The 27,848-nt window shown below is 45.4% G+C and overlaps 1 protein-coding gene across 3 annotated transcripts; it reads right to left on the bottom strand.

Moving 5' to 3' along the window:
* Window positions 1–55: 55 nt before the first annotated feature.
* Window positions 56–27,705, bottom strand: C1H10orf143 (chromosome 1 C10orf143 homolog). 3 transcript variants are annotated; one of them, XM_037209567.1, is made up of 5 exons: window positions 27,552–27,634; window positions 10,345–10,507; window positions 7,091–7,243; window positions 6,919–6,981; window positions 56–627 (listed from the first exon to the last, which is right to left on the bottom strand). In XM_037209567.1, the coding sequence occupies exons 2-5, from the start codon at window positions 10,402–10,404 to the stop codon at window positions 598–600; spliced, it is 306 nt and encodes a 101-aa protein (XP_037065462.1). In that variant the 5' UTR covers window positions 10,405–10,507; window positions 27,552–27,634; the 3' UTR covers window positions 56–597. The 3 variants fall into 3 exon arrangements, with proteins under 3 accessions (XP_037065462.1, XP_028725011.1, XP_037065458.1); XM_028869178.2 differs by lacking the exon at window positions 10,345–10,507 and having other exon boundaries at window positions 27,552–27,705; XM_037209563.1 differs by lacking the exons at window positions 56–627; window positions 10,345–10,507 and adding an exon at window positions 2,282–3,865 and having other exon boundaries at window positions 27,552–27,705.
* Between the last annotated feature and the right edge of the window lie 143 nt (window positions 27,706–27,848).

Here is a 27,848-nt window from a genome sequence, read left to right as displayed (position 1 = left end):
AGGACAGCTCACGAAGCTGTCTCCAGAATTACACAACGCACTGAAACCCAACAGCTGTCCACAATTTCCATTTTAATATCAATGGGGTTCTGTCCCTCATAATTACAGTTGGAGAATTACACAGTTTGATTGGACACTAACATTTAGTAAAATTCACTTCAAGATTATAAAGCATTCTAAATATAAAATTTTTTTAATATAAAAATATTAATTAAAAAGAGTATGCGAACAACCCTGGTTATGTCCACAAACAACCCCCAAAGTCCAAAGGCAGGGAGATCTCCAGCTGTGCCTTATGATTACATAAGCTACAAGGCTCCAAAACCTCTAGGCAGTTTGATACAGAATTTGTTGACTTCTAGATAATTTCTTCTCCAGCAGAACATGAGAAAAGAGGCTGCAGTGAGCCAGGATGTGCTCAGGATGTGCCTGGCCCTCTGGAGGAAGTTGGATTACCTGAGAGGCTAACAACCCCTGCACGGAGCCCTGGCTGTCATTTGAACGGTTGGGCACCTAGGAACGCTGTAAGGGATTGGCACTGGCCATCATACGAGGATTCAAACCCAACTGGATTCTTCCTTCTTCCCATCGCATCTTCTAATGACTCCCGGTATGGTTGAAATGGCCCTGCAATGGTGAAAGAACATATTAGGAGTATTAATTTACCCTAGGCTCCTTAACAGGCTTCAGCTACATATTCACCAACACAGAGGACACTATTTATAGTAACTGGGTAAAGATGGGTGTGATGGTGCATGCCTGTAATCCCAGCACAGAAGGACTGTCAGCCTAGGCTACATAGTAAGTTCTAGACCAGCCAGCCTGGGCTTCAGAGTTAGACCCTGACTCAAAAATAAGATAATAATAATTAATATATTAATAGGAGAGGGGGAGAGGGAGAGAGACACACATACGCACTAGATTAGCTCCTGTATACCACCTCTCAAGTACTGGGATTATAGGAGTGGGACACCAGGCCTGGCTTGTACTTACAAATAATGACTTCTAAGGCGTAACTTACAGATGTATTAACATGAATTACACCGTAACTAAGGTACTTAAAGTATTCCTAATGCTACCCAGTGCACAGAATGTTCTTAACAAATGTTACATCCTTTATTACTTGGAGAAGAATGAGATAGCATTCAGGTAGTAATAAAATAAAAATTTTAAATACACTGTCAAAATATCAAATCAGGATTCAAAACAACAGCAGTGTAGCTTGATCCTCATGTGGACATCTGGAAGTAGCCAGGGTCATAATGGTCCCCACCAGAGCCCCTCACCCAACCCTCCTGGAGCAGGCCTCTCTTCATATCCCAACGAAAGTAGATGGGAGAATGAGATGGCTGAGGATGACAGTGGCCAGGTGCCATACTGCTGTGCAGCAAAGGGTCCCATCAACATCCAAGAGACTCTGTCACACTTGGCCATGTGCACTGGCACACAGCAGTGTGCTTTCTGGCCACAGGCTAAGGAAGGGTGGGCATCCCTGCCTACAAGGTCCACATCAAGACACTAACGATTCCCTGAGGGGACTGAGGTCCAGGAAGGTTTGGGTGGTCAGGAAATGAGGGGATGACAGTCCAGTCAAGGGTTTCAACCATCCCGCCAATGGGAAAGACTCAGACAATTGCCTGGAGAAGACTGGCAGGTGGCCATGTACCCATGTTATACCAATGGCTCATGGCTCTCCTGGGCCATGAGAACAAAGGACTGTGGAAGCTAGGACAGGCACATGTGTCTACACATCCTAGAAGGCATCCTAGGCAATGAAAACAATGTTGAGGTCAGAATGTTCTAGAACCAGGAACAACAGGAACCTGGTGTGCACGTGACACACAGGCAAAATTGGATTATCTGTCTAGAAGGTCAAGCTCATTGAGGTCATGAGGATACTATATATCATGACAGAGAAAGGTGGAGAGTTACTCAAGAACGTGTAAAGGCATGGGTGAGGACATATGAAAACATATGAGAACATGATATAAAGAATATATACAAACATAAAACATATAAAAACAATAGAAGATCATCATTTAAAAACACAAAACATACAAGATCATAGAAGAATACCTAAGATCATCATAAGAACATGCGATCACAGAAGATTAATAAACAAATACAAAAACACACAAGATTGTTGAATATAACATACATCATCATAGAAGATAATCATTTAAGCACATACAAGAACATACAAGATCATAGAAAAATATCTAAAGAACATCATTGAATATACAAGATCATAAAAAATAAGAACAGCACAGAATATACAAGATCATAGAACAATATCATATATGATCATAAAAGAGCATCATATAAGAACACACAAGATCACATAAGCACATACAAGAATATATAAGATCATAGATGAATATATAAAAAATACACAAATATGAAATCATAGAAAAATCATATAAAAACATACAACATCATAGAAGAACATCTAATATCATACAAACACATACAAGACCATAAAAGAATATCCCATAAAAACATCCAGGATCATAGATCATCCTATGAGAACACAGGAGATCATAGAACACACAGGCCATGTTCTCACAGTCCTGGAAGAATGATGAGCAGGACAGGGTACCCATTTAGAAACAAGGTCCTTCCTGTGGTGCTCAAGGTCTTCCATGGCCCAGGACAGCAGTTCTCCAGAGAGAATGCAGCATGCCCCCACATTCTCCACAGGACTGTCCTCTCCTGAGGCTCTTGTGTGCTATGGGACCAGGCCAGGGGAGTCTGGGAAGTCCCTAGAGTGGTGGGGCCTCCCCATTTCATAAATCTTTATTAAAAACCGCCTTCACTGACCTCCCTACCCTTTATGAATCCCCCTTATAAAACCCCACCTGTCATAGATCTCCATTACAACTCCCCCACCTTCTTGGATACTCCTTATGACCCTAACTCTTCATTGCCAGTGCCGTGTCCAGGCACAGCTTCAGGGACTTGGACCTGACTGGGGCGGAGAGAGTAGAGAGTGATGGATGGATGGATAGATGGATGGATGGATGGATGGGCAGAAAGCTAGGGTTGGGTGATCTGGGCTCTCTGGTAGAGAAACTGCTGCACACCAAAAGTGCAGCATGTTTATTACATAGAGTGGAACAGAGAGGTGGGGTTATTGCATACAGCTGGACAAAGATGTAGGATTATTACACAAAGAGAAACAAGGGCTTGTGGTATACAGCTGGATCAAGGAGGCAGGTATAGCTAACCTTAGTAGGAGCTGTCTCTGTAGGGGAGCAGTCTTCAGGCCCTAAATATCTGGGGGAGAAAGCAATGGTGGGCATTTTCTGCACACACTATCAATATCCACACACGGACCCAAAGGGAAGGTTTTGCCATCTTTCCTCTGAGCCTCACTCCCAGGGAGACTTTACCATTTTCTCCATGGGTCTAAGGCTCTAGGATCCTTGACCTTCCTGTGCCCACGTCAGTAATACACACTCATTGAGGACTTGACTCGATTGTAACTCTTTGAGGACTGGTGGGAGGATTTCCTCTGCCCCCCACATTTCATGGATCTTGCTTATAATCTCTCACCCTTCCTGGATCTGCCTTATAACCCATATCCTTCATGATCTACATTCTAATCCCCAACCCCTCCCAGATCCTCTTCTGTTTATTCTGTAGCTCCTGCAGCCTCAGTATGCCTCACTTGGTCTCAACTGACAAAGAACAGCAGCAGCATTCCCATGGACAAGCTGACTACAGGGAAGTCAGCTGCTCAGTGACAGTCCAGCATTCAGTCATTGGTGGAATGAAAGGGAATCTGCTGGTAACAGTCCTCACCCGTTGTTTCTGGATGTGCAAGACAGGAAAGTGCAGATCAGGGAAGGCAGGAGCTTGACAGCTGTGGGGACAGACACCTATGTGTCACAGAACCACACTGCTCCCACACTCATTCCAATCCTTGAGAGCAGGTGATATGGGGCTGAGAGGAAATGGTCTGGAGTAATGATAAGTAACACAAGCTGAGCTGTGACAATGATAACAGGGGAAATTGTGTTCATGTCTATAATCTTAGCACTCAGCGGCTGAGGCAGGAGGATTACAACCAATCTAGGTCAGTCCAGGCTACAAGATAAGGTCAAAGCCAGCCTATGCTATATAATGAGACTGTCAAGCAGACAAACCAAAGAAAGAACCCATGTCAGCAATTATTGAGCGAGAAACCAGTGTAAAAATGAACTAGAACAGCTCAGATGGAAGGATTGAACATACAGAGACGGAGAACGTACTGAGACAAGGTCTGTGCATTCACGAGGAAGAGCTCAGTGATTAAAACAAGACAGCGGACTGGGAGATGGTTTGATAGATAAAGCACTAGCATGCTTGCACAAGGACTTCAGTTCTAGTTCCCAGAATCCACGGAAAAGACAGCAGCCATGGTAGCCCGCTGGTAATCCTAGTACTTGAGAGGCAGAAAGAGGGGCTCCCTGGGGCAAGCTGGCAGGCTAGACTAGTCAGAATTAGGGAGCTCCAGTCTCATGGGGGACCTTGCCTCAATAAATAAGGGGGAAATGATCAAGGAAAACACTGTCAAGTTTGAGCTTACGCTTACACACACACACACACACACGTCCAAACACATGTGTGTCCATACTCATGCGAGTACACAACACACATATATCAATATATACCTATGTAAATAAACAAATACAAGGCAGTTGAAGAGCAAGGCACTCAGGTCCCACAGAGACAGCTCTGTCTAGGATTCAGAGTGGGAAGTATCAGTTGGATCGGCAAACTATAGTCAGGAACGTAGAAGGGGCTCAGGCCTCACAGCAGCTTTGGGGGAAAGCCCCCCAACAGGCTGAGAGGCACACGGGGTCTGCTGTTGGGGATTCCACGACGACCAGACTAACACAGCCTCTACGTCGTGGGAGTCAGGCTGGGAGTGGTGAGCTGGCGGGGGAGCGCTCCTGTGCGTGCGGGCAAGCGGCTCTGAATGAGCCCGAGTCCTCTGAATATAGTAATAAAGTCCTCTGAAGTTTGCAGCCGCTGCCCACCAGTGATTTGCTGCTAAGTAGTGCTCCCTGGGACCCCGCATCTCTAAAAATACTATTTGCTTTTTATTTAACACTGAACCTTTTGATGTTTTAGAATATAAAAATAGTAAGTGTCTTATTATTTTAAAAGCTTAGGAGAGAAACTAGCCATATTATTAGAAAAAGAAGATATATGCAGCATAGTCTGTTCAAATATCAAGAGGTGTGACTTTTCAAATTCACATTTCAATCTTTATTTACATAAGACTTTTAGAAATAGTAGGTGTAAATATTAAACCGCCCAAGCCTGGGTAAAATTTTATTGAGAATAACTACAAATAAAAGGAAACTGATTTTTTAAAGTCAGTTTCTGAAATTTAGATGAAAAGAATATTGAGCATTAACCAAAAAAAATGATATTTACATATCAATGTAGGTTTTCTGCTCATAGATTCATTTCCTATGAAACTAAAGGAGGCAAGCTTGGGGAATTACGAAGAAAGGGAAAACCCTAAGCAAACAGGTACTGTTGTTCAAACAGAATATTAGCCAAAATGATCCAATCAGGCACTTGAGCTAATTCTTTCTTTCTCCCTTTAAGCCATTAATGCCAGAACACAACCTCTCAGTGTTAGGAACTCACACTACTTTCAAATGTGCCTCCCATAGACAGGAGGTGAAAACTATATCCCAAGGATATGGGGTTGGGGCAAGAAAGAGAGCCAGGCAATCACAACCAGAGATGTTATTTGACCACAGTGGGCCACAATTCTCAAGCAAGGTATGACTTATCTGCATCCTAGGATATCTTTGGCGGCCATGGGAATCAACCTAAATATACTAAACTCAAATGACTGCATCTTGAATTTGACCACTGTTCAGAAATACACCACACATTCAACATGATGCTCTGCAGACAGAGAACAGAAAGTAGCAATGCACACTTTCCTGGAAGAAGCAAGACACTGAAGTTTGCTTTTGTGTCGATCTAATGACCTCAGCTACTCAGGTTTGTGTGGACAGCAGCTACCAGGGCATCAGGGCTGTCTGGGACAGAGTCAGTGCTTGGCATTGTAGAACCCTGCTGCCAGTCCTGTGTCAGCTGAAGCTGCTGGTAAGTTACGGACTCAATCTTTTGCTCATCAGGAACAGCAATTCACTTCTCTGAAGATCTTTAGGGGGCAATCTCCAACACTCAGACTCAGACACATGCTCACTCTCCTGGTTTCTATGTGGAATTTAAATACAGTTCTATTTTATTACAATATTGAGATTTCAAATTTAAAATAAAAAACCCAAGAATTATAGAGGTTATCAAAAGCATATTAACTTGTTCTTAGGGTAAGTTCAAAATTAATAACAAAGGCATTATTATGCTAATATATACTTTATGATATTCTGCCCTACAGCGGAGGCTGAAAATTGACTGGCGGTCTTTGACCTCCCTTTATTTTGAACTGATGGTGTGAACGCTATGTTTCCTGCAGAAATCTAAAATTTACAGAAAGTTTATGGAAACACACTAGGAGAGTTTAAACAGGTGAGGAGAACCCAGTGCTGACGCTGCTGAGGTAATTTAAGTAAGGTCATGTCTCTTCCCCAAGATGACCTTCAAGTTCTGTGTTTCTGACAAACAGAGGATCAACTCCTGCTCCTCCAGGTTGTCTTCTAGTCACCAGCACCTTCACACATGTGCACATGCACAAATACTGCCGCCTAGTCAGAATTATAACTTTATTTTTAATTTATTGTTCTAAATGTGAAGCTGGAACAACATTTTTTTTTTGCTAAAAAAAACAAGCTCAAATCAACCTTTATTTATGTATCTCATTCTTATGAAACTGCAGGTTTCATTAACTGTTTTACAGATCTGATGGTGAAGAACTCTACCATTTATGCCTCAGACCACACTTACAGATTCCCCTGCAATACATCTCGGGCAAGGCTGGGCTGAACTCCTTCCGCTGTTCTGCAGAATCTACGAGATGAACCACAGACATACGTGCATCAGCGCAGGGGTAGCCATGGTTTTATTAAACGAATTCTGTGGGCTCGCAGTGGGTTTGGTGGCAAGAGGAAGCACATACCACTGAGCTCGGCCTCTCCTGGTTACACTCGGGTCGCAGCACAGGTGGGCCTCGAGGCCGTGGCTCCTGGTCCTCTGTGCTCCAGGACAGCAGGGCACAGGTGCTTACCATGTGGCTGCTGTACTCAGCTTCTGACCTCCTGCATGCCCGTTTCTGAAACACAAAATTTCACTTCCGATGACCTCAGACAACACACAACACTCTCAATTTCTTTTCAGAAAACTTCGGTTCCTAACGTAGACCCTCGTGGGCTGGAAAGCCTTCTAGAACGTGTGGAGATGACTTTCAGGACTAACAGCCATCGCTTACCTTAACCTTGTTAGTTCAAGCGCTGTCTGTAGTTACTCGCCTTGATAGATTTAAAATAGTCATTTTAAACAATTTTGGCTGAAATTCCTGTAATAAACTATTGTGACTGGTTTATTGAAAATGTACCAAACCTATAAATTTTGTTCAAGGAACTACTTATATGCTTCAACACATCTTCCTTAGCATCGAGTTGCATTCTTTCTTAACACAGTACGCATGGCTCACTTGTGAATAATTCTCTTACTGGCATGGAAGAACAAATTACTTTTATTGATCTCAGAGTCTGCACACACAGCCCATAACCAGGTAATTCGGGAGAAAGTTAACATTTGGTTTCTACATCCACATTAACTAAAGAAGGTTAATTACAAAAATAGTTTTTCAACACTTCAGAAGAAAGTATCATGTCCTAATGCCTCAAGATACATTCTTAGAGTCACCCTGTTCTGAGCAAGAGTCAGGAGGACCTCTGTAAACACCCACCAATCCACTCTCAGCCCAGGGCCAGCATGTCCCTCTGGTTCTGGACACCTCCCAAGTCAGAAAACATTTGCTGGTATGATCCACTGGCATGGCTCCAACATCTACACTCAGTTGTAAATCACTGTCTTTGCCAAGTCTGAGTTTCCCCAACTGTGTTTATTATCTATGGTATCATTTATTTAATAATTCCTAGTTGGCTCTTAAAATGTATTCACTGAAAGTTTCAAATACATAGTGAGTTTTAATCATTATCATCTGTGTTAGTTATTTTCCTGTTGCTATGATAAAATACCACGACCCGGCAACTCACAGAAGAGTTTATTTGGGCTTACAAATCCAGGGAGGCCAAAGGGATGGCAGTGGGAGTAGGGAGCTGAGAGTACTCATTTTTATTTATTTATTTTTTCAAGATAGGGTCTAGTCTCAAGCTCAAGAGATCCACCTGCCTCTGCCTCCCAAGTGCTAGGATTAAAGGCATGCGCCATCACACCCACATTATTTACCACAAGCATAAACCTTGAAATGGCCTGAGTCTTTACATTCTCAAAGCCTGACCCCTGTGACACACCTCCTCCAACAAGGCCACACTCTCCAATCCTTCCCAAAGAGCTCTACAGCTGGGGGACCAGGTATTCAAAATTATGAGCCTATGGGGAACTATCACATTCCACTTCTTGGCCCCCATAGGCTCGTGGTCATATTATAATGCAAAATGCATTTAGTGCAACTTCAAAAGTCCCTACAGTCTTTCAGTCTCAACACTGTTTAAAAGTCCAATGTCGAGCTAGAGAGATGGCTCAGAGGTTAAGAGCACTGACTGCTCTTCCAGAGGTCCTGAGTTCAATTCGCAGCAACCACATGGTGGCTCACAACCATCTATAATGAGATCTGGTGCCCTCTTCTGGCCTGCTGTCATATATGTTGTATACATAAAAAAAAAAAAAAAAAAGAAAAGAGTTAAAGATCAAGTTTGATTCTTAAAAATAAATAAATAAAAGTCCATGTCTCTTCTGAGACAAAAGACAAGCCTATAAAATTAAAAACCCAGTTACATACATCCAGCATGCAATGGCACAGAATCTACATCACCATTGCAAAAGGGAGGAATATGGACCTAGTGAGGAACTCCTGAACAAGAGCAAGATGGGAAACCCAGCAAGGCAAACTCCAAATGCTGTTGTTTGATGCCTGATGTTACAAGGCTTTGATAGCTCAGCCCCTCCAGCTTTGAGTCTGCAGCACCACCTCTCACCCTCCCAGCACTTCCTCCCCTGAACCCATCCTTCTTTCCCTGAAGTCTCCCTCCAGTTTTCAGGTCTTTGAGCGTGTGCGCACGCGCATTTCAATTTGATTTAGTTAGGGCTGACTGTTTGCATGAGCACGGGGAGGAAGTTACTTCCTGGTGCGGAGACTACTTTTCAGTGGGTGCCCCACTGACAGAAATGAACCCCCCCCAACTCCTGCAGCCACCACTAACTGCCAATGGTCCTACCAGAGAGTTGGGGTTTTGTGAAACGTAATGGGTTTATTCAACGAGGAGGCATTTCACCGTGGTACATGGGACTGAGTACTAGATTTCCCACGGTCATTCCCAGAAGCTACCCTCATCTAACTAATCCCTCACAGGTGTGCCCGGAGGTTTGTCTGATTCCACACCCTGTCAAACGGGCAATCAACACTAACCATCACAAATACCAAGGCAAAAAGTAAAATGACCTCTCCCATCACATTAAGGGAATCACACTATGACCAGGAAGAACTTCTAGAAATGAAAGCCAGGCTCAACAGCAGGAAATCCATGAACACCATTCACAGGTTAGTTCTCATGAGGAAAACAATGACACAACTATCTCCAGAGATACAAAAAATCATTTGAAATGGAAACACCATTTATGACGAATCAAAAACAAACAAACTAAACTGAACTAGGAAGCAAATGCTTTGGGTTTTTCTTTGTACTTTAATTGATTTTTTTATTTAAGTGCCTGTGTGGGTTTTTGTGCACCACATGTCTGAGGGGATCCCCTGAAGGTAGCAACACAGGTAGCTAGGAGTGCTGAGAGGTGGGATTATAGGTATACGCCACCATATCTGGCTCACAGAATTTAACATTCTTTTCTGGAGTGTGTGTGTGGGGGGGGGGGGGGGCGTTGTTTGCTTTTTTAAATAAAGTCTTATATGGCTTACTATTAAGAAAATATTTGGAGCATGTGCTACGAAGGCTCATGACTCATACATGAAACTCATAAAGGCTGAGGAACAAGTTACATGTATGCAGAGGTAGAGGCAGGAGGATCAGGAGTCAAGGTCAGCCGCATTACATGAGGCCTGTCTTAGAAAAAAAACAAGAGAAAAACCTTAGTGGCCCCACCTCCATGAACAAAAGACAGGATTTACAAGCAAGCTGCTGAGAAGCCACACACACATCAGTCGTGACAGAGTGCTCAGTTAAATACACTCACTTCAGTGATTCCTTTGTCAAGTTGGTGGGATGAAAGCATGCCCAGGGCAATAGTGGGCATGTCTTTGGAGGTGACTGCGATGGTATTCTCCGAGAGGATTAGCTGAGGGGGGAAGCTGAGCTCTGAAGGTGGGTGGCACCATTCTAAAGGCTGGGGTCCTGGACTGATGAAGGAAAAGAAAAAAGGAAAAAGTGGGCTGAGCACCAGGTTCATCTCTCTGCTTCCTGTGAACACAGCAATAAGAACAGTTACTAATACATTCGTATTTAGGAAAATGCAAATGAAGCTAATATCAAGATGTTATCTGTCATCCACCAGCCTGGCACAGCTTTTCAAACATGACACAGCCCTGTAGAAGGCAAGCATCTCTTGTGATGCTGGAAGGGGGAGATAAGAGAGTATGGTAAAGTCACGAGAACCCAGCATTCTACTTCCAGCTATCCATCCAAAGACACATCTCCGGCACTAGACTACTGCTGCCTACTCCTCGCTTCTCACGGGTATGGCATGGACATGGAGGTAAGGAGATGCACAGATGAGTGTGTGCATGGATGCACCTCAGATGGTTTACAGCATCCGAGAGCAATGAGCTCAGTATTCTCTGCACCCAACACTGTCATTTTGGTTTCTAAATGCTGTTCAGGATGGAGCAGGGAAAACACAAGAGGAACCTAATTTTTTTTTTATAGAAGTGTTTTTTTAATACTTATTTACATTTATTTCTCTATTTTGGGGAGTGCACAGGCCATGGCACACATGTGGAAGTTAGAGTGCAACTTGCAGAACTCAGTTTCTCTCCTCCTTCCATGCAGGTTCCAGGAATCAAGCTTCGTAGCAAGAGTCTTCCCCCACTGAGCCATCTCGTCAGCCTGAGCCTAACACATTTTTCAAACCAAAATACTTAGGAAATCCTTATGAAAGGACATGGACACACCAACAGGGCACAGGTGCCAGCCTGATGGTCAGAGCAATTTACACTGTAAAGTAAATGATAGCATTGGGTTACAGTTCAGATAGTAGTGAAGCAATTTACACTGTAAAGTAAATGACAGCATTGGGCTACAGTTCAGAGAGTGTACCTGCCCCTTCTGAAAATAACCCGATAATAAACGCAAGGAGGGGTGGGGCTTCCTTTTGTGATAAATTCTAAGTAGTGAATGTCAACGGTGTGACAGAAACAAAATCAGCGATAAGTAAACACCACAGAGACAACTAGATGAGATTTGCCAATAGATGCTAGGACCTGTGTGTGGGTGGGTGGGGCGTGGGGCGGTTTCAGTGAGTAGCCCAGTTAGGCTGGCTCAAATAATAGTCCTCCTGCCTCGGTCTCCTAGAATATTGGGTGTGCATGTGTGTGCCACCAAGGGGGTGTCTGTAGAGATGTATCCACATGTCTGTGGAGGCCAGAGCCCAACTGTGGGTATTATTTCTCAGGAACACTCCCACTTTCTTTCTTTCTTTCTTTCTTTCTTTCTTTCTTTCTTTCTTTCTTTCTTTCTTTCTTTCTTTATTTATTTATTTATTTATTTTTGAGATAGGGTCTCTTAACCATTAGTCTAGACTGAGTGAGCCTTGGGACTATGTCTGCATTCCCAACACTGGGATTGCAAGCACATGCCACCACACCCAGATTTATTATGGGAGTCCTGGGAACCGAACTCAGGTCCTCATGTTTGCAAGGCAAGTGCTGTTGCCAACAGAGACAACTCCTACCTCCATGCTGTACTCTGTCGTATCAAAATGTTTTCAGCTCTTACTCTGCCATGGATCACCATCACCATGTCTACTTCCTCGAGGATTAAGTCAGACGAAGGCTTTAAGAGGACACGATTGAGGCCCGGATCTCTGGTTATTTGGGATCTGCTCAGGTTTTACATGGAGAACGATATACGATGTGTGGTAGCTGGAATGACAATGTTCTCCATAGGGTCAGATGTCTGAATACTTGGTCCCCAGCTGGTGGTGCTGTCTGGGAAGGCTTAGGAGGTGTGGCCTTGCTGGAGGAGGCTGTCACGGGGTTGGGGTGGGGGAGGCTTTGGGAGTTTAAAGACTCAATCACTTCCTGTTCACCCTCTGATTGCCACTCAAGATAGAAGCTCCTAGCTTCGGCTCCTGCCACCATGCCTGCCACTTGCTGCCACGCCTCCCACCATGATGGACTCTTCTTCCTCTGGAACTATAAGCTAAAAAACCCTCTTTCCTTAAGTTTCCTTGCTCATGGCATTTTATCACAGCTACAGAAAATGAACTAATACACTGTGTTAACACTGGGTTGCTGCCAACTCTCGATACTTGGGGCTAATGTGGGACTGTTACTATTCCTCACACTATTTACATACATGTTTTCATGTTTCCTGTTTGTAACATAGTCGGCAGCAATAGCATCTCCCTCTTCTTGCAATAACTGGACTTACTAGAAAGGGAAGCAGAAGCATAAATACGAACCAGAACTTATATTTCGCCAGTGAAATTCAAGACACTTCTGGAACTGTTCACAGCAGTTTGTGTGCGGCAAAGCACCTGTTACAGGAAGGCCAGCAGACCCGTGATCCCGCACGGTGACGAGCCAACATTCTTTAGGTGCTGAGGTGGCGGTCCAGGTCCTTGATTCTCGGTGCAGGAGAAAAGGAAAGGCCTACCCTGATACCATGGTGGGCGGGTATCCTCTGGGGCATGAGACCATGGTGTGTGTGGTGACCCTCAGCCATCAGAGTGGATTAAACGACTCATTTCTGCTGTTTATGAACAGCATGCTCCTGTGGCCAACAGTCCAGTTATCAAAGTCTGCCCCGGACCCTAGGACACTGACTGCTGCTGGGGCACTGATGCTGGGGCACTGTGCTGGGGCACTGTGCTGGGGTACTATGATGGGGTACTGATGCTGGAGCACTGTGCTGGAGCACTATGCCGGGGCACTGTGCTGGAGTACTATGCCGGGGCACTGTGCTGGGGCACTGTGCTGGGACTGCTAGAGCTGAGCGCTTCATTCTCTCTGCTCCTTTCCAGAGAGACCTGTCAGCTTCCGTGAAGGCAGATGAAGATTTACCACCAAACTAAAAAGACACTTCACTACATAAACAAAATTAAAATCCCAACCAGACACAAAGACCCCATTACTTAACAGTAATTGAAGCAGATCAAGAGACCAGCGGCCTCATCTGAGCACAGCTGAATCGGGGGCGGAGCTGAGCAGACACCTCTGCAGGCGAGGCATGAATTAAAATACAAGTCATGATCCTGCTGCCTCAGTGACAGGACAAAGTTGGGACAGGCCTCAGAATGTCCAGCTGCCCTCCCTGAGGAGGAAGGGGGCTACTTCTTTGGTGATGTGGATACTTCCTTTATTGGAAGTGATGGGCCCAAATGACCTTAATGAATGAAGAGTCCAGAGGGAGGAGGGGGTTAAGACTTAGCAATTTGCCAGAAATGAGATTCAAAGCATGGTTTCTGTGCTGACAAGATGAGCCCTTCCAGAAACCAGATGGGACATGACCCTGGGACTCCTGGAAATGCAACAGGGACTGAGGACCCAGGGGACCACACAGCGGCTCCTTGGTGGGTATGGCTCCGGACTACGAAACATCTTCCCAAGTCCACCTTCCTACTGGAAACTCTAGAAGAGTGAGGTGGATAAAAACTGAGCGCTGCCCTGTGATGTCTCCAACAGGAAAGCACTGCATAGTCTCCCCAGTAAGCAGAAGGAGGAGACGGCACACTCTAGAATATTCAAACACCCGGGGGAAGCACTTATACTACATGTGTTAATGTGATTCAGCATGAGTGATATATGCATAGCACAACTCAGAAAACCAAGCCAGGCACCTCAGAGGCAGAGGCAGGTGGACTTCTGTGAGTTCAAGGCCGGCTTGGTCTACATAGTAAGGCACTGTCTCAAAAAAAAAAAAAAAAAAAAAACACATAAATTAAAATTTAAAAATTAGAAAACCAGAGTCATTAAAGATCAGTAATGCACCGATGCCAAGTCCACAAGAAAACATATTTTATATAAAAATGAAGATAAAAGAAATAACTTAATCATCCAGGCATGGGGCTGTACACATATATCCCAGCACTAGGGAAGGGGAGGCAGAAAGATCACAAATCTGAGACCAGCCTGGGCTATACAGTGGCAGGTCATCAAAATAATAATGAGAATAATACATAGTAGCAACAATGATCTAACCCTTCCTTTTGAAGGTATTTTGAGAAGCTTTATTATCAGCCTTATCCTGGTGCTGAAAAGCACCCTGCATGTACACCACTCTTCATGTCCAGCTACAGGAAGTATAGCGGATGGTTTCTCGAGCTTTCCTCCACTCTATCTGCCATAATAAAGAAGTTTCCTTATGCTGCAGTTGGACGGCCATCAGTCTGTACAGGGAGCGGGGACTTCCAGGAATCGAGATTAATAAAGCCCCACAGATTGCCATTTAGAGTCAAAGCATGGTTTCCATCAAGCAAAGACTCCTTCCTGATGACATTTTCATTTGGAAAATGACCTTGCACTCTTGAGATATTTGCTCCCTACAGCACAATGAAATCTGGCTGAATGTCAAGCAGAGAGGGGCCGGCCGGAAGTTAGGACTCTTACTCACTCCTGGTCTCTACCTCACAAGGACGTAAGGGGCTCTCACCAGACAGACCTCGACATCTTGATGCTGCAGCCTCACTCAGCCGTGAGCAGTATTCAAAAGACTCTCAACTGAGCAGGCAAGATCTTCCAGTAATTCCCAGCCAAGTCCACTTGGCAAGGAGATGGTGGGTTACAGTATCAACAAGCCAAGTGCAAAATAACAGGCCAACTAACGCGAGGCCAGATGGTCACCTTGAGGAAGCAAAGCAGACGAGCAAGGGGAAAACTCGGTCTTCCACTTTTAATAAAAAGGTGTGAGGAAGGGACTGGAGAGAAGGCTCAGCAATTAAGAGCACTTGCTGCTCTTCAGAGGACCTGAGTCAGCCCCTCACAGCTCCAAGGGACCCAAAGCCTCTGGCCTCTGCAGGCACCTGCACATATCCACATGTAGACACACATACACCTACACATAACTAAAAATAATAAATATACATCTTTATTATTTTTAGGCTGGGTGGTGGTGGTGCACACCTTTAATCCCAGCACTCGGGAGGCAGAGGCAGGCGGATCTCTGTGAGTTCGAGGCCAGCCTGGACTACAGAATGAGTTCCAGGAAAGGCGCAAAGCTACACAGAGAAACCCTGTCTGGGGGGGGGGAGGGGGACAACTTTATTATTTTTAATTATAAAAAAAGGGGTAGGTAAAGGAAGGAGGATCACCACATTTGAGGCCAGCCTGGGCTACTCAAAATACCGAAAAACAGAGAAGGGCACAGGCCTTCCCTCAGCTGCCAAGGTGCTCCATCCTGGCGGAGTCTGAGAACACACTGTGGTGAGACTCTCCTTTCATGCCATGACTAGCCTCATGCCTGGCAGCCCACATCACACCATTTCCAAGCCTGCCTGAACTATGCTGTCTTTATGTGCATGGATGGTGGGTGCAGTGACCCTCTCCAAGGACAACACTGGAGTCCTCATTAAAGTGCTGTTATAAATTTGGACCTTCTGGACCTGGCCTGTTGGCAAAGACTTGGGCCACTGTGGACGCTGAGAGCTTGGCCTGCAGTCAGGGCCTAGAGGCCTGGCCCACAGCTGTGCAGCACTGGAAGGCAATCCTGCAGCCTTGCCAAGCCTTGCCCCAGCTGCCCCAGCTGAAAGGAGATCAGAGACAAATGCAAGGTCTGAGGAGTCAGGTGCAGCTCAGACCTCTCCTGTCACGTGTTCAATAAAAAGCTGAACTTGGGGGTAGGAGCAGGGAGGACAAATGTACTCAGTGGACTTGCTGGTGATTAGATTTAGGCTTGTGTGAATTTACCCAGGACACAGAAGAAGCCTACGTCACATTTGGATTACAACATTAAAGATAATTTTCCCGCAGTGTTAGGGATAGAACAAACACTCTATCGCTGAACCACAACTCTAGCCCCAACTCTAAAGATCTTGAAAGCAATGACATCTACTGACAGCAAGCAGAACCCAATAAACACCCCGTATGTAAATAAAATGGCATTTCATTTCTTCCCCATATCACAGTGGAAGGTAAGGGGTTCACTTGAGTCTTGGAAGGAGAAAAATGAAGCACAAAGGTCTTGGCTGATTTGCCTGATGCCTGTGATTGACGGACCTAGGCTTTCACTGTGCTCTCCAACGAGTTGGAGACAGAACTAAAGAATTCAACGAATGGAATCCTAAAAAACAAAACAACGTACAGAAGAGATGGCAAAGCCGAAGAGAATCTCTGCGTACCATTATCCCTGTCAAGAGAATACATTATTGGTAGAAGGATAAACATGCAGATTGATGGAGGGATGTTGGAAGCTGAGAAATAAGCCATTAGGTTTATTACGTTACATTCATTTAAACCATTACAGTCAAGTGATGTTTGACAATGGTGTCTGAATGAGACTTCCTGCCCCACCAACAGTGGGGCTCCCTCTGGATTAGGAACAAACTACACCCAAATACCTGTGTTCTCAGAGAGATCCTTTATTAAGTGGGAAGGGAAGTTAAAGCGGCTGCTTTCTGACTCAGGCAGAAAAACAGCAGCCAACGACCTTGTAGGTGTGATTTCTAAGAGCAAAGGGGAGGTCTGCATTAGAATGGGCTAGGGCGTGGTGGTAAAGGAGATAGAGGACTAGGGAGAAGGGGTAGGGGACAAGGGGAAGGAGGCAGGGGTATCTGTCCTGGAGGGGCACAGGACCGCCTCTGGATAGAGAGACAGACGTGGCCCATAGGCAAATGGCAGCTTATAAAGGTAAAATGGGAGACCCTGTGTTCGGATGAGGTGTTTAATTTTAATTGGGCATGTTAATTTGGTAAACCAAAGGGGGCTTTTGATTGCTGGACTTTTTTTTTTTCCCCCGAGACAGGGTTTCTCTGTGTAGCTTTGCGCCTTTCCTGGAACTCACTTGGTAGCCCAGGCTGGCCTCGAACTCACAGAGATCCGCCTGGCTCTGCCTCCTGAGTGCTGGGATTAAAGGTGTGCGCCACCACCGCCCGGCTTGATTGTTGGACTTTAATACTTCCATAGCTGGACTTTGGTAGTCAGCCTCAGGAGGAAGAAGTGGCCAAATAAGGGAACAGACCTTGGTGGCCAGCTTCAGGAATGTAATCTAATGGTTTTTAGCGAGGCAGAGGGAACGAGGGGGGGGGGCCTGCCAGAGCCACATGCTCAAGTGGGCTAGTATCCCTTCAGTGTTAAGAAAATTCAACAAGGGAGATACAGTCTTTAGGAGAAAAGCGTGCTAAGAGGACTCACTTTCAAATGTAAAAAAGACTGAGGACCTGCTACTTGTCACATACAGAAATCAACCCAATATAGATCAGACACTAATGTAAGAATGAATAGCACAGCCAGGTATGTGGCAGGCACTGGTAATACTAGCAACCAGAAGGCTGAAGCAGGGGCTGGAGAGATGGCTCAAAGGTTAAGAGCACCGACTGCTCTTCCAGAGGTCCTGAGTTCAATTCCCAGCAACCACATGGTGGCTCACAGTCATCTGTAATGAGATCTGGCGCCCTCCTCTGTATACATAATAAATAAATTAATCTTAAAAAAAAAAAAAGGCTGAAGCAGGAAAACCCTGAGTTCAAGGCCAGCCTGGGATACATCAAAAGACTTAAAATCAATCAATCAAACAAACAAACAACAAAGAACAATGGTACTTCAGAGATGGTTCAGAGGTTCAGAGCACTTGCTGCTCTTATAGAGTAAAGAGGTGTGGTGGTTTAAATAAGAATGGCCCACACTGGTTCATATATTTGAAGGCTGCATCATCAGGGAGCAGCACTATTAGGGGGTGTGGCCTTGGTGGGGTAGGTGTGGCCTTATTGGAGGAAGTGTGTCACTGGGGGTGAGCTTTGAGGTTAAGGGCCTAAGCCAGGCCCAGTTGCGCTCCCTCCCTCCCTCCCCCCCCCCCCCCTGGTGATCAGGATATAGACTGCTCAGCTACTTCTCCCTCATCGTGTCTGCCTCCATGCCACCATGCTTCCCACCATGATGATAATGAACTAAACCTCTGAGCCTGTAAGCCAGCCCCAATGAAATGTTTTCCTCTATAGAGTTGTCGTGGTCATGGTCTCTCTTCACAGCAATAGAACACTGGCACCAGGTTTGACTCCCAGCACCCACATGGAGGCTCACAACTGAAGGGACAGGACCAGTTATGGTTTTTTTTTTCAGGGGCTAGTTTGCTAAGACCTCTGCCCCATATTACCCCACCATCCTATGTTGACTCATGTTTGGCTTCAATCAGACCCTCAGGGAGAACGTCCAGTCTGGTAGCCAATCAAGGTCCTACCTGGCCATAAGCAGGAATTGTTCTTGCTGTTTTCAGTCAGACAGACCCCTGACACAGCAGACAGACCTCTGAGACCACAACCACAGTTGCTGACCAGATGTCATGAGACAATCATAAAATAATTCCTGTACCAGTAAAGATCTAACCCAATCACCTCAAAGTACCCTTAATCACAGCTGGAATTCCCCTAGGCAGGCTTAAAAGGGACTGTCTTACTCTGGATCCATTTTAGGTGGACCCCAGCATGCTGGTTTTTCTGTCTTGAAAATAAGGCTGCTTTCTACAATTGCATATTGGATGTCTTCTGGTCATGTGGAGAGCTCTAAGGACCCTACAACAACCATACTCAAGTTCCAGGAGACCCAATGCCTTCTTCTGACCTCAGCAGATACTAGCCAGGTACAGGGTACACAGACATACATGCAGGTAAAACACTCATAAATATAAAATAAAAATAAAGGTTTCTTTTTTTTTTTTAAAGTTAACTTGGTGGTATGTAAGTTAAGCTTTTTCTTTCATGGACAAAAGACTTAAATAGGCTATTTACAAAAAAAAAGACACAATATCAAATCTCTCTCTAAATTTTTATTCTTACACTCCTAGAGCAGTGCAGCTCTCAGATCTCAGCAGAGAAATGTCTGTGCAGTGCATGCTGGGTAACACGGAAACTCACAGCTGGCCAAAGCTCAGCCACAGAAGGGATACACTCTCCCACCAGGCTGAAGGGTCACCGCGGAGAACCGGCAGAGAGATTAAAAGAGCCAAAGGTCCAGGAAGATCAGCGTGAAGCCGTGTCTTCGGGACATGACAGGACCACTGTACTCATGAACTCACAAGAGCTATGGCTGCCCGCTCACGATCCAGCCAGTCGACACTTCAGCATGTACAAGAAGGGGTTCATGAAACCCCTAGCCCTGCCTGAGGACACTTGATGGCTTCTGGGGATGCAAGAGTCAGCTTATCAGGAACCACACCCTTAAAGAAAACTGACTCCAAGTTCATCCTTTGACAATAGTCTTCAGACCTCTAAGAGAAGTCAGAAGAAGCAAGCTACAGTCCAGATCAGGAAAGCAGATTACACGCGATGATCGTTTTTTGTTTGGGTTTGGTTTGTTGAGACATAGTATTACTCTGCAGCCCAGGCTGACCTGGACTCACTGTGTAGCACAGGGTGGTCTTGAACTCACAGTGATCCTTCTGCCTCAGTCTCCCAACTGCTAGAATCACAGGCTGCTTTAATTGTACAAAATACTGCATTTCTTTATGACACAACTGAATCCTAGTTTTTCCTAAATAAATGTTTTGGAAATATCAGCAATATGACACATTCTTCTAGGCCTCCTTCATTTCTTTTCAGTGAAACGCATGTGCTCTCCGAGTCAGATGGACAAGGTGGTGTTCCCAGGACACATACTAAGTACCTCTCTTGGTGCCAAGCACCTGATAATCAGAGAAGCCAACCCACAGTCCTTCCAGGGCGGCTGCTGAATACAGCAGCCATGCAGGAGGTCCCCTAGCCGGGGAAAGTTGTCTTCCTGTGGGCCCTGATCTCCTTTCCACTTTTCTGTGCATCTGTAATAAAATCTGACCCCAGCTACAACAGACTGGTACTCTGCATAGCTGTAGGCGAACACTGAGGTCAGGGGCACAGCCAAAGCCTGAACCACTGACCCATCTCCTTTACCAAGGAGGAGCGTGGCCAAACCTAACTAAACCAAGTCAGGCACAGCACTCAGCTCAGCAGATTCTAAGAGAAAAAGTGGGGGGCGAGGGCTCAGTAGCCTGTTTCTTGGGGAGTGGGCTATAATGACTGAGGAAGAAAATCTTAATAACCACCAAAGGGCAAAGCAAAGGGTTTTGTTGGAAGGCCCTGCCTCATCAGCGGGTGCTCATTAGGGTTCCACTGGGGACCGCACTCAGCAGACGGAGCTATCAAATCTGCATCCGACGGAGTGAAACGGGCAGATTCAGCTCTCCATCTTCGTACTTTTAAGTTAGACCCCTTAGGGTTTCTGGGAGGGTGTTAAAGCCATCAATACGTTTAAGTGGTTTTGCTGACAAGGACTGCTGGCTTTATTGGATAATTTCCCAAGTGTTAGCAAAGGTAGGTCCTGAAGTTCCCCACAGATAGAACAGAGGGATAAAACACAGTTCCACCCTCTCTCCCACCTACCTTCCCATCCCTGGTGTCTAAGCCAGTTCTTAACAGTAAGAATTGGTAAACGTGACAGACTGAAGCTTTCTGGTTCGTTCACATCAAAGTCTGTGTACCTGCATCAAAAATACTCCAGGTTGGAACTCAGAATTACCTGTCCTCTCGACATCCTTGAGTCTGTTGTCTCTGGACAAAGAGCTTGGCCTGCCTGAGGGTGTCCATGAAAGGAATGGCTAGGAAAAGCTAGTCTGCCAGGACACTATATACCACACTGCTGCCTTTGACCCCAGGAGAATTCACAGAGGCGAGACTATAGCCAGGAAGCAAAGTCAGGTCCCTGGTGCTTTTTGTTGTTGTTGTTGTTTGTTTTTACGTGACAAGGTTTCTCTGTATAACACTCCTGGCTGTCCTGGAACTCACTCTGTAGACCAGGCTGGCCTCGAACTTACAGAGATCCACCTGCCTCTGCCTCCCAAGTGCTGGGATTAAAGGCGTGTGTCACCACGCCCGGCCCCTGGCTGGCTGTGAAGTAGCTAATGCTGAACTTTTTTCTAAGACAATCTTTAAAATATTCCCAGTCAAAACAAGGCAGGGAACACTTAAAATTGACATTCTTAAGCCTTTTGTGCTTTTAGCAGAAGAGGTGATTTCTTCTATCTGCATTACTTTTGCGCACCCCGGAGAACACAGCCAGTCAGAATGCTACAAATTCAGCACAAAGGTGGGCTAGGGATGCTCCAGTTGTGAACAAGGCAGGTGTCTCAATGGTGGTCTTGGTGACCAGATAGTGACAGAAGTTCCAGATGTGCTGTTGACAGCAGCATGTAGCCCAACAACTCACAAGGTCCCTGTCTCCAGCATCCCTTTTATCTGCTCCTTCAGCCTCCACAGGTGCACACAGTCAACTTCGACATACACTTTATCTTTTGTCTTTGAACTTCAGACTATGTATTGGCTTCTTTATCCACCTGGACCCCATGGCTCAAAGGTTCTGAAGAAGCAAGCTCTGGGGCTGGAAGCTCTTAATTTTTATATTTTGATTGACTGATCATTTCATGTATATGGGTGTTTCACCTGCAAGTGTATCTATGTACCCCTTGCTTGCCTGGTGGTCACTGAGGCCAGCAGAGGGCATCAGATACTGTGGAACTGGAGCTACAGGCAGTTAGGAGCTGACATGTGGATGCTGGGAATCTTCTCTCTCTAGCCCAGCCCAAACTTCTAAAAAGTCCTTCAAACTAAGCATTATTGGGTACCTCTGTGTTGTGTAGCCATTTCCTATGAATTGAGACATTATCCTCCTGGAGGGAAGCTCTTTTTAGAATGCTAAGGAAATGGGAAGCTCAGGAAATTCCGAGGTGCACAAGGTCTCCTACCTCGTGCAAACAATTGTTGGGAACCAGGGACTCTGTGGACTGCCTGCTTGCTGTTCGGGGAGCTGCAGGGATGTAGCCTTCACGAGTCACCACCATGCTGGGGTGAGCTTTTTCTGATGTGGATGTCACCCATGCCTCTTATCCTAGTCACTGTTCTGTGGCTGTGAAGAGACATCATGACCAAGGCAACTCTTACAAAAGAAAGCATTTAACTAGGTGCTTGCTTACAGTTTCAGAAGTTTAGTCCAGTAGCTGAGAGTTACATCTGATCCACAGGCTGAGAGAGGGATGATACTGGGCTTGGCATGGGCTTTTGAAACATCAAAGCCCACCCCCAGTGACACATTTCCTCCAGTGAGGCCACACCTCTTGATCCTCCTAATCCTTTTAAACAGTGCCAATCCCAGGTAACTAAGCATTTGGATATGTGAGCCTATAGAGGCCATTCTTATTCAAACTACTACACCTCTAATTGACAATGTCTGACCAATAAAAAATTATTAGGTATAACAGTTTGTATAGTAAGTGTCCCCCAGAGTCTCATGAACTAAAGGCTCGATCCCAATGCAGCAGTATTCCGAGGTGGGGTCCCAGAGGTGATGGGTGTTTACCACTGTAGTGGCAGTGGGACCTGGGAAAATGGAGACCATAAATGAGGCGAACTAAAGTCTCATGCAATAGGCATCTTGGAGTATCAGACAATTTGTATTCTGACGGTTAAGAAGAGTCACATGAGTAAAGTTCTCAAGAGTTCAAGCTGTATAAAATCACATGGCAAGCCACACATGGCAAAAACGTAGTTCTCCACAGAGGCACATACAGGATAACAGCAGCAAGCAATAATGAGTGATCTGAAGTAAGCTCCCTCCTGTCTGCTACACCTGGAGGAGCATGTAAACACGGTCCCAGAACAATTCCATGTTTTAAAAAACTGAAGTCACGGGCTCCAGAGATGGCTCAGCAGTTAAGAGCACTGGCTGCTCTTCCAGAGGACCGGGGTTCGATTCCCAGCACCCACATGGCAGCTTACAACAGTCTATAAGACTTGATCTATGGGATCTAACACCCTCACACAGATATACATTTGGACAAAACACCAATCAATGTACATAAAATGTAAATAAATAAATTTAAAAAGTAGAAACTTAAGTCACAAGAATCTTGTTTTGTTTTCTCACAAGCACTCAGAATTCTCCTCACACAACTCCATTCTTGGATCGTGCTCCGATAGACAGGCAGCGAGGGTGTTAACCTCACTAATGAAATCATAGCCTCAGTGGCTAATAAGAGGCATGCCCTGACAGCAAGTCATGGGGTCTGCCTTTAAAGCGTACATCTCATCCTCAACCCTTTCCTCTCTCTCTGCCCACAGCGCTGTGAGATGAGCAGCCTCGCTTCCCAACATGATACTCGGCTTGTCCACAGGTTCACAGCACTGGGCCAAAACAAACTCTTCTGGTTTGAAAATGAAGGATGAGAGGAGAGCACTCGCAGGGTTCCTATAACTGCATATGCTCAAAATGTTAGACATGGGACATGTGTGTGTGTGTGTGCATGATCCAAATGGAAGTTACAGTTCCTGAGATGAAAACCGCACTGGACGCAATGAGTGGCAAATTAGACACTTTCAGAGAAAAGGCTGCTCGGCTTAGAAACAACCCTAGAAGTTATCAGAAACTGAACACAAAAGGTAACTGTCACTGGGGATCGCCCATCACTGATGAAGCCAATGTTGTGCTAGGACCGTTTGCAGTGTGAAGTCACAGCCCTCTATGTGTGTGTCTCCACACACACACACACACAGCGTGTCTCGGCTGCTTTAACATTTTTCTATCAGGACCTTTGAACAATTTGCTCATTAGCTGTCTCTGCCATAGTTTTCTCCGTGATATTGTGCTCGCAATTACTGAGATTCTTTGACATCTGGGGTTACAGATGCCATTGAATTTGAGACACCTAGCTATGTCCAGTGGCATGGGCCTATAATTCTAGCTACCTGGGAGGCTTGCCGGAGCATCACAAGTTCAAAGTCTGCTTTGGCTACAGAACAAATTAAATGTCAGTGTGGGTAAAGTAGTAAGATCCTGTTTCAAAAAGAAAGCTGGGGATGTAGCTTAGCAACAGAACTCTTGTCTAGTAAATGTGAGGCCCCGTATATGAACCCTATCATCATCATCTTCACACACACACACACACACACACACACACACACACACACACACACTGAAGGTCTTTGACAAACAAGAGCACACACACTAAAGTACTTTGACAAACAAGAGGAGAAAATAATTATCACCAGCAGATCTGTCCTCTAAAAATTCCCAAAATCTAGGGACACCACTGAGTAGCAGAGTTCTCGCCTAATATGTAGAAGGTCTTGTGTTTGATTTCCTAAAACTGAAAAAACACTAAGAAGAAATATTAATAGTAAGAAAAAATACTAAAAGGGGCTATCGACATCGGATGTTTCTGTTCAGTATTAGGGCACAAAGTATACACAAACCTCTGGGTCTAATCATCAACAAATGCAAAACAACCCCTGACCCTCAACATTCCAGAAGGAAATATGGACGAAATGAAGACTCGAACTATGATGGAACTCTGTCAGTAAATGTATGGTCCCTTGGTTCCTGCTATGGAAACCTTTCTAAAGTATAACAATGGCTGAAACAGAAGTCTACGGAATGACACCTTCCAGGAGCAGATCTCTTGATCCTGACAGCTAAGCAGGGTCCGGCCTGGTTAAGGCTTGTGTGAGTGACACAGTAATAAACAGCACAGGCAGCACATAGGACTGCAACAGAGGGGAACGAACTTGAGAGGAAAAACACGGGCGGGCGCAGGCGGGCGCTCCTTCACCATGAGGGGCTTGCTGTAGCCTGACAGTGATTGTGTCAACTCAAGATACACACTAGATCACACAGCAAAGCGGCAACTAAGTAACCAATGAGGGAAACAGCACAGTCAAAACAAAACAAACACACAAACAAAAACCATTAAGCCTAAAGAGGAAAACAGGAAAGATAAGCAAGGAGTGGCTAAATAGAAAACAAATAATGTGCCGAAAGCCTGTAATCCCTGCTCTGCACAAGCAGAGGCAGCATTAGAAGTCCAAGGTCATCCAGGGCTACATCCTGAATTGAAGGTCAGCCTCAGGTATATGACATCCTAACTCAAAAAACAAGCAACCACAAAAACCTCTTGAGAAGCAAAGCCAGGAAGATCACTTTAAGTTTGAGGCCAACCTGGTCTCCACAGTGAATTCCAGGCCAACCAGGACTATGTGGTAAGACCGCCTCCAAAAAAGGAGGATTTTTAAATATCAATAGTCATGTGACAAGACATCCATAGACAGACTCAATTATGGTATACAAGAAATTCACTTCAACCAGTTGTCATAACACATACCCTTTAATCTTAGCATTTGGGAGGCAGAGGCAGGTGGATCTCTGTAAATTCAAGGCCAGGCTGGCTTCAGTAGTGAGCTTCAGGACAGCCAGGGCTATGTAGAAAGATCCTGTCTCAAAAAAATAAAAATGAAAAACCAAAACATTCCCCAAAGCCATCCACATTTGAGGCCATGGAAGAAGCCACTGTCATAAATTTGAAAGGATACAAGTCATACTAGACTGTATCTCGTGGACATGTTCTCAGACCTGAGTGGAATTAAATTGGAACCACAAATTTAAAGCCAACTTGTGTCAAACTAAAATTTTACAAAAGGGTGTAGGGGAGAATGACCTAGGGGTCTCACTCAGTGGTAGAACACCTGCCTAGCACACCATGGCTCTGGGGTCAAGTATTAGCACAGCAGAACTCTGGCTGACCTGTCTGCAGGAATTAAAAGGCAGATGCTAAAATTCATATGGGAATTCAAGGGACCCAGAATGGCTGACGTAATCTACAAAAAGAACAAACTTTGAGAATTGTGTTTACAGATCTCAACACTGACTTCAAGCAAAGTGTCTGCAAAACACAAAACACAACTTAACCTTCAAAGTTAATAAGAAATGGTTTATTCTGAGTGACTCGGGAACAAGGACTCTGAATGATGTGTTCCATTGTGGAAGCAGAGACAGATGTGATAACTTAAGGCTTTTACTAAACACACTGGTGCATTAGATAGACAGGTTAAATCAAAGAAACAAGTCTATCTTACAGGTCTCTATTTGAGGGCTCATGGAAGCTAATGGTCTCCTAAGTTAAAACATCCCAAAAGCTTTAATCTGATAGCTGCAAGGGTAGGTGACAGAGATATAGAGGTGGGTGACTAAGTACAGTTGGAGAGAATCTTAGTTCTCAATCTGTAAGACCTGCAACATTTCAACAAGTCATGAAAGGTCAATCAATATGTGGAACCTTTAGCATGGGCGTGGCCTTTCCAGGGACCTCCCATTCACACCACAGCACTTCAGACTGTATTGTACTATCATAAAGGTGAACATATTGATCAACTGAAAGTCCAGAAAAAGCCCTCCCATTTAAAAAGGAACTAATTTCCAACAGAGCTACAAAGGTAATTACTGGGAAGAAAAACAGCTGTTCTACAAAGGGTGCTGAGAACTTAGTACTCACAAAATAACCCAGTTATTCTGAATCTGCTCTGTGCTATTCTGATGGACATGGAACACAGATCTAAATGCAGAAGTTAAAACTAACTTTCTTACAAGAATATACAAAGAGAGAATTTCTGCAATCATGAATCTGATAAGGAACTTCTATAAGAATGTATAAAGAGGGGGGCTGGGGAGATGGATCAGTGGAAAGAGTTCACACAGTTCTAACCTGTCAGACCACCTCACAAGATAACAATGATGGGCCATTGTTGGCCGAATCACACTTCTGACACGGACTGCTTAGATATTCTTGGCTCTCTATTTCACCTTTACTCTCTCTGCTGGATTCCAAAGTCGGAGGGGCTCCCTGGGTCCTTTTGTCCCTCTTCCAACGTGGCTGCATTAAATAAATATTTATCTGCTTTCTACTTTTAACTTGGCTCTATCAGTTTGCTTATTAAGGGTGGGTGACCAGACAGGACTTAAGGCACAGGTTGTAATTCATAAACTCCCTAACACGATATTACGGAACACAAGTCTACGCATCTGCGCAAGCGCAGCCGGAGGGGCGGGACTGTCCTCTGCTCGGCCCCGCCCCCGGCCCCGCCCCCGGCCCCGCCCCCGGCCCCGCCTCGGCAGCAGGCTTCCACCGCCCAGCCGGCCCGCTGTCCGGAAGGGCCACGCCTTAGCCGCCCGCACGCCAGATAGGGCGTCGCCTTCCTCGGCTCGCGCCCTGCCAGGAGCTTACCGCGTCCCCTGCAACCGGCAGCTCCTCGATCCTCCGTCGTCTCCATCGGCCTGGCGCCAAGCTGTCCATGCGGCTTTGCGTGCCGCCTCTCAGGCCACCCGGAGGCGGGACCACCCTACCACGTGCCTGGAGGAGCCAATGAGGAGGCGTGGGGCGTAGCCTGCGGGATACCGACTGTGCCCCACCGAGGGCTGCAGGCAGGAGTAGCCGAAACTCGAGTCTCCTACGGCCCGAGGTGCAGGGATTCGTTCACCCGCCACAAGTGGACGCCTAGCAAGCTGTGACTAGCTTGTCGCT

Source organism: Peromyscus leucopus, chromosome 1 (assembly GCF_004664715.2).
Source record: "Peromyscus leucopus breed LL Stock chromosome 1, UCI_PerLeu_2.1, whole genome shotgun sequence".
Classification (NCBI taxonomy): domain Eukaryota; kingdom Metazoa; phylum Chordata; class Mammalia; order Rodentia; family Cricetidae; genus Peromyscus; species Peromyscus leucopus.
This window is presented reverse-complemented; position numbering and strand designations above follow the sequence as displayed.

Bases quoted from the DNA above. Each gene is read 5' to 3' on its own strand.
- C1H10orf143 (XM_028869178.2), bottom strand. From the start codon at position 27,620: ATGGACAGCTTGGCGCCAGGCCGATGGAGACGACGGAGGATCGAGGAG. The intron at 6,982-7,090 runs GTATGTGCTTCC...TTCATCTCGTAG, and splicing joins AGGAGAGGCCGAGCTCAGTG to ATTCTGCAGAACAGCGGAAG. The intron at 628-6,918 runs GTAAGTGTGGTC...TCACCATTGCAG, and splicing joins GATGTATTGCAGGGGAATCT to GGCCATTTCAACCATACCGG.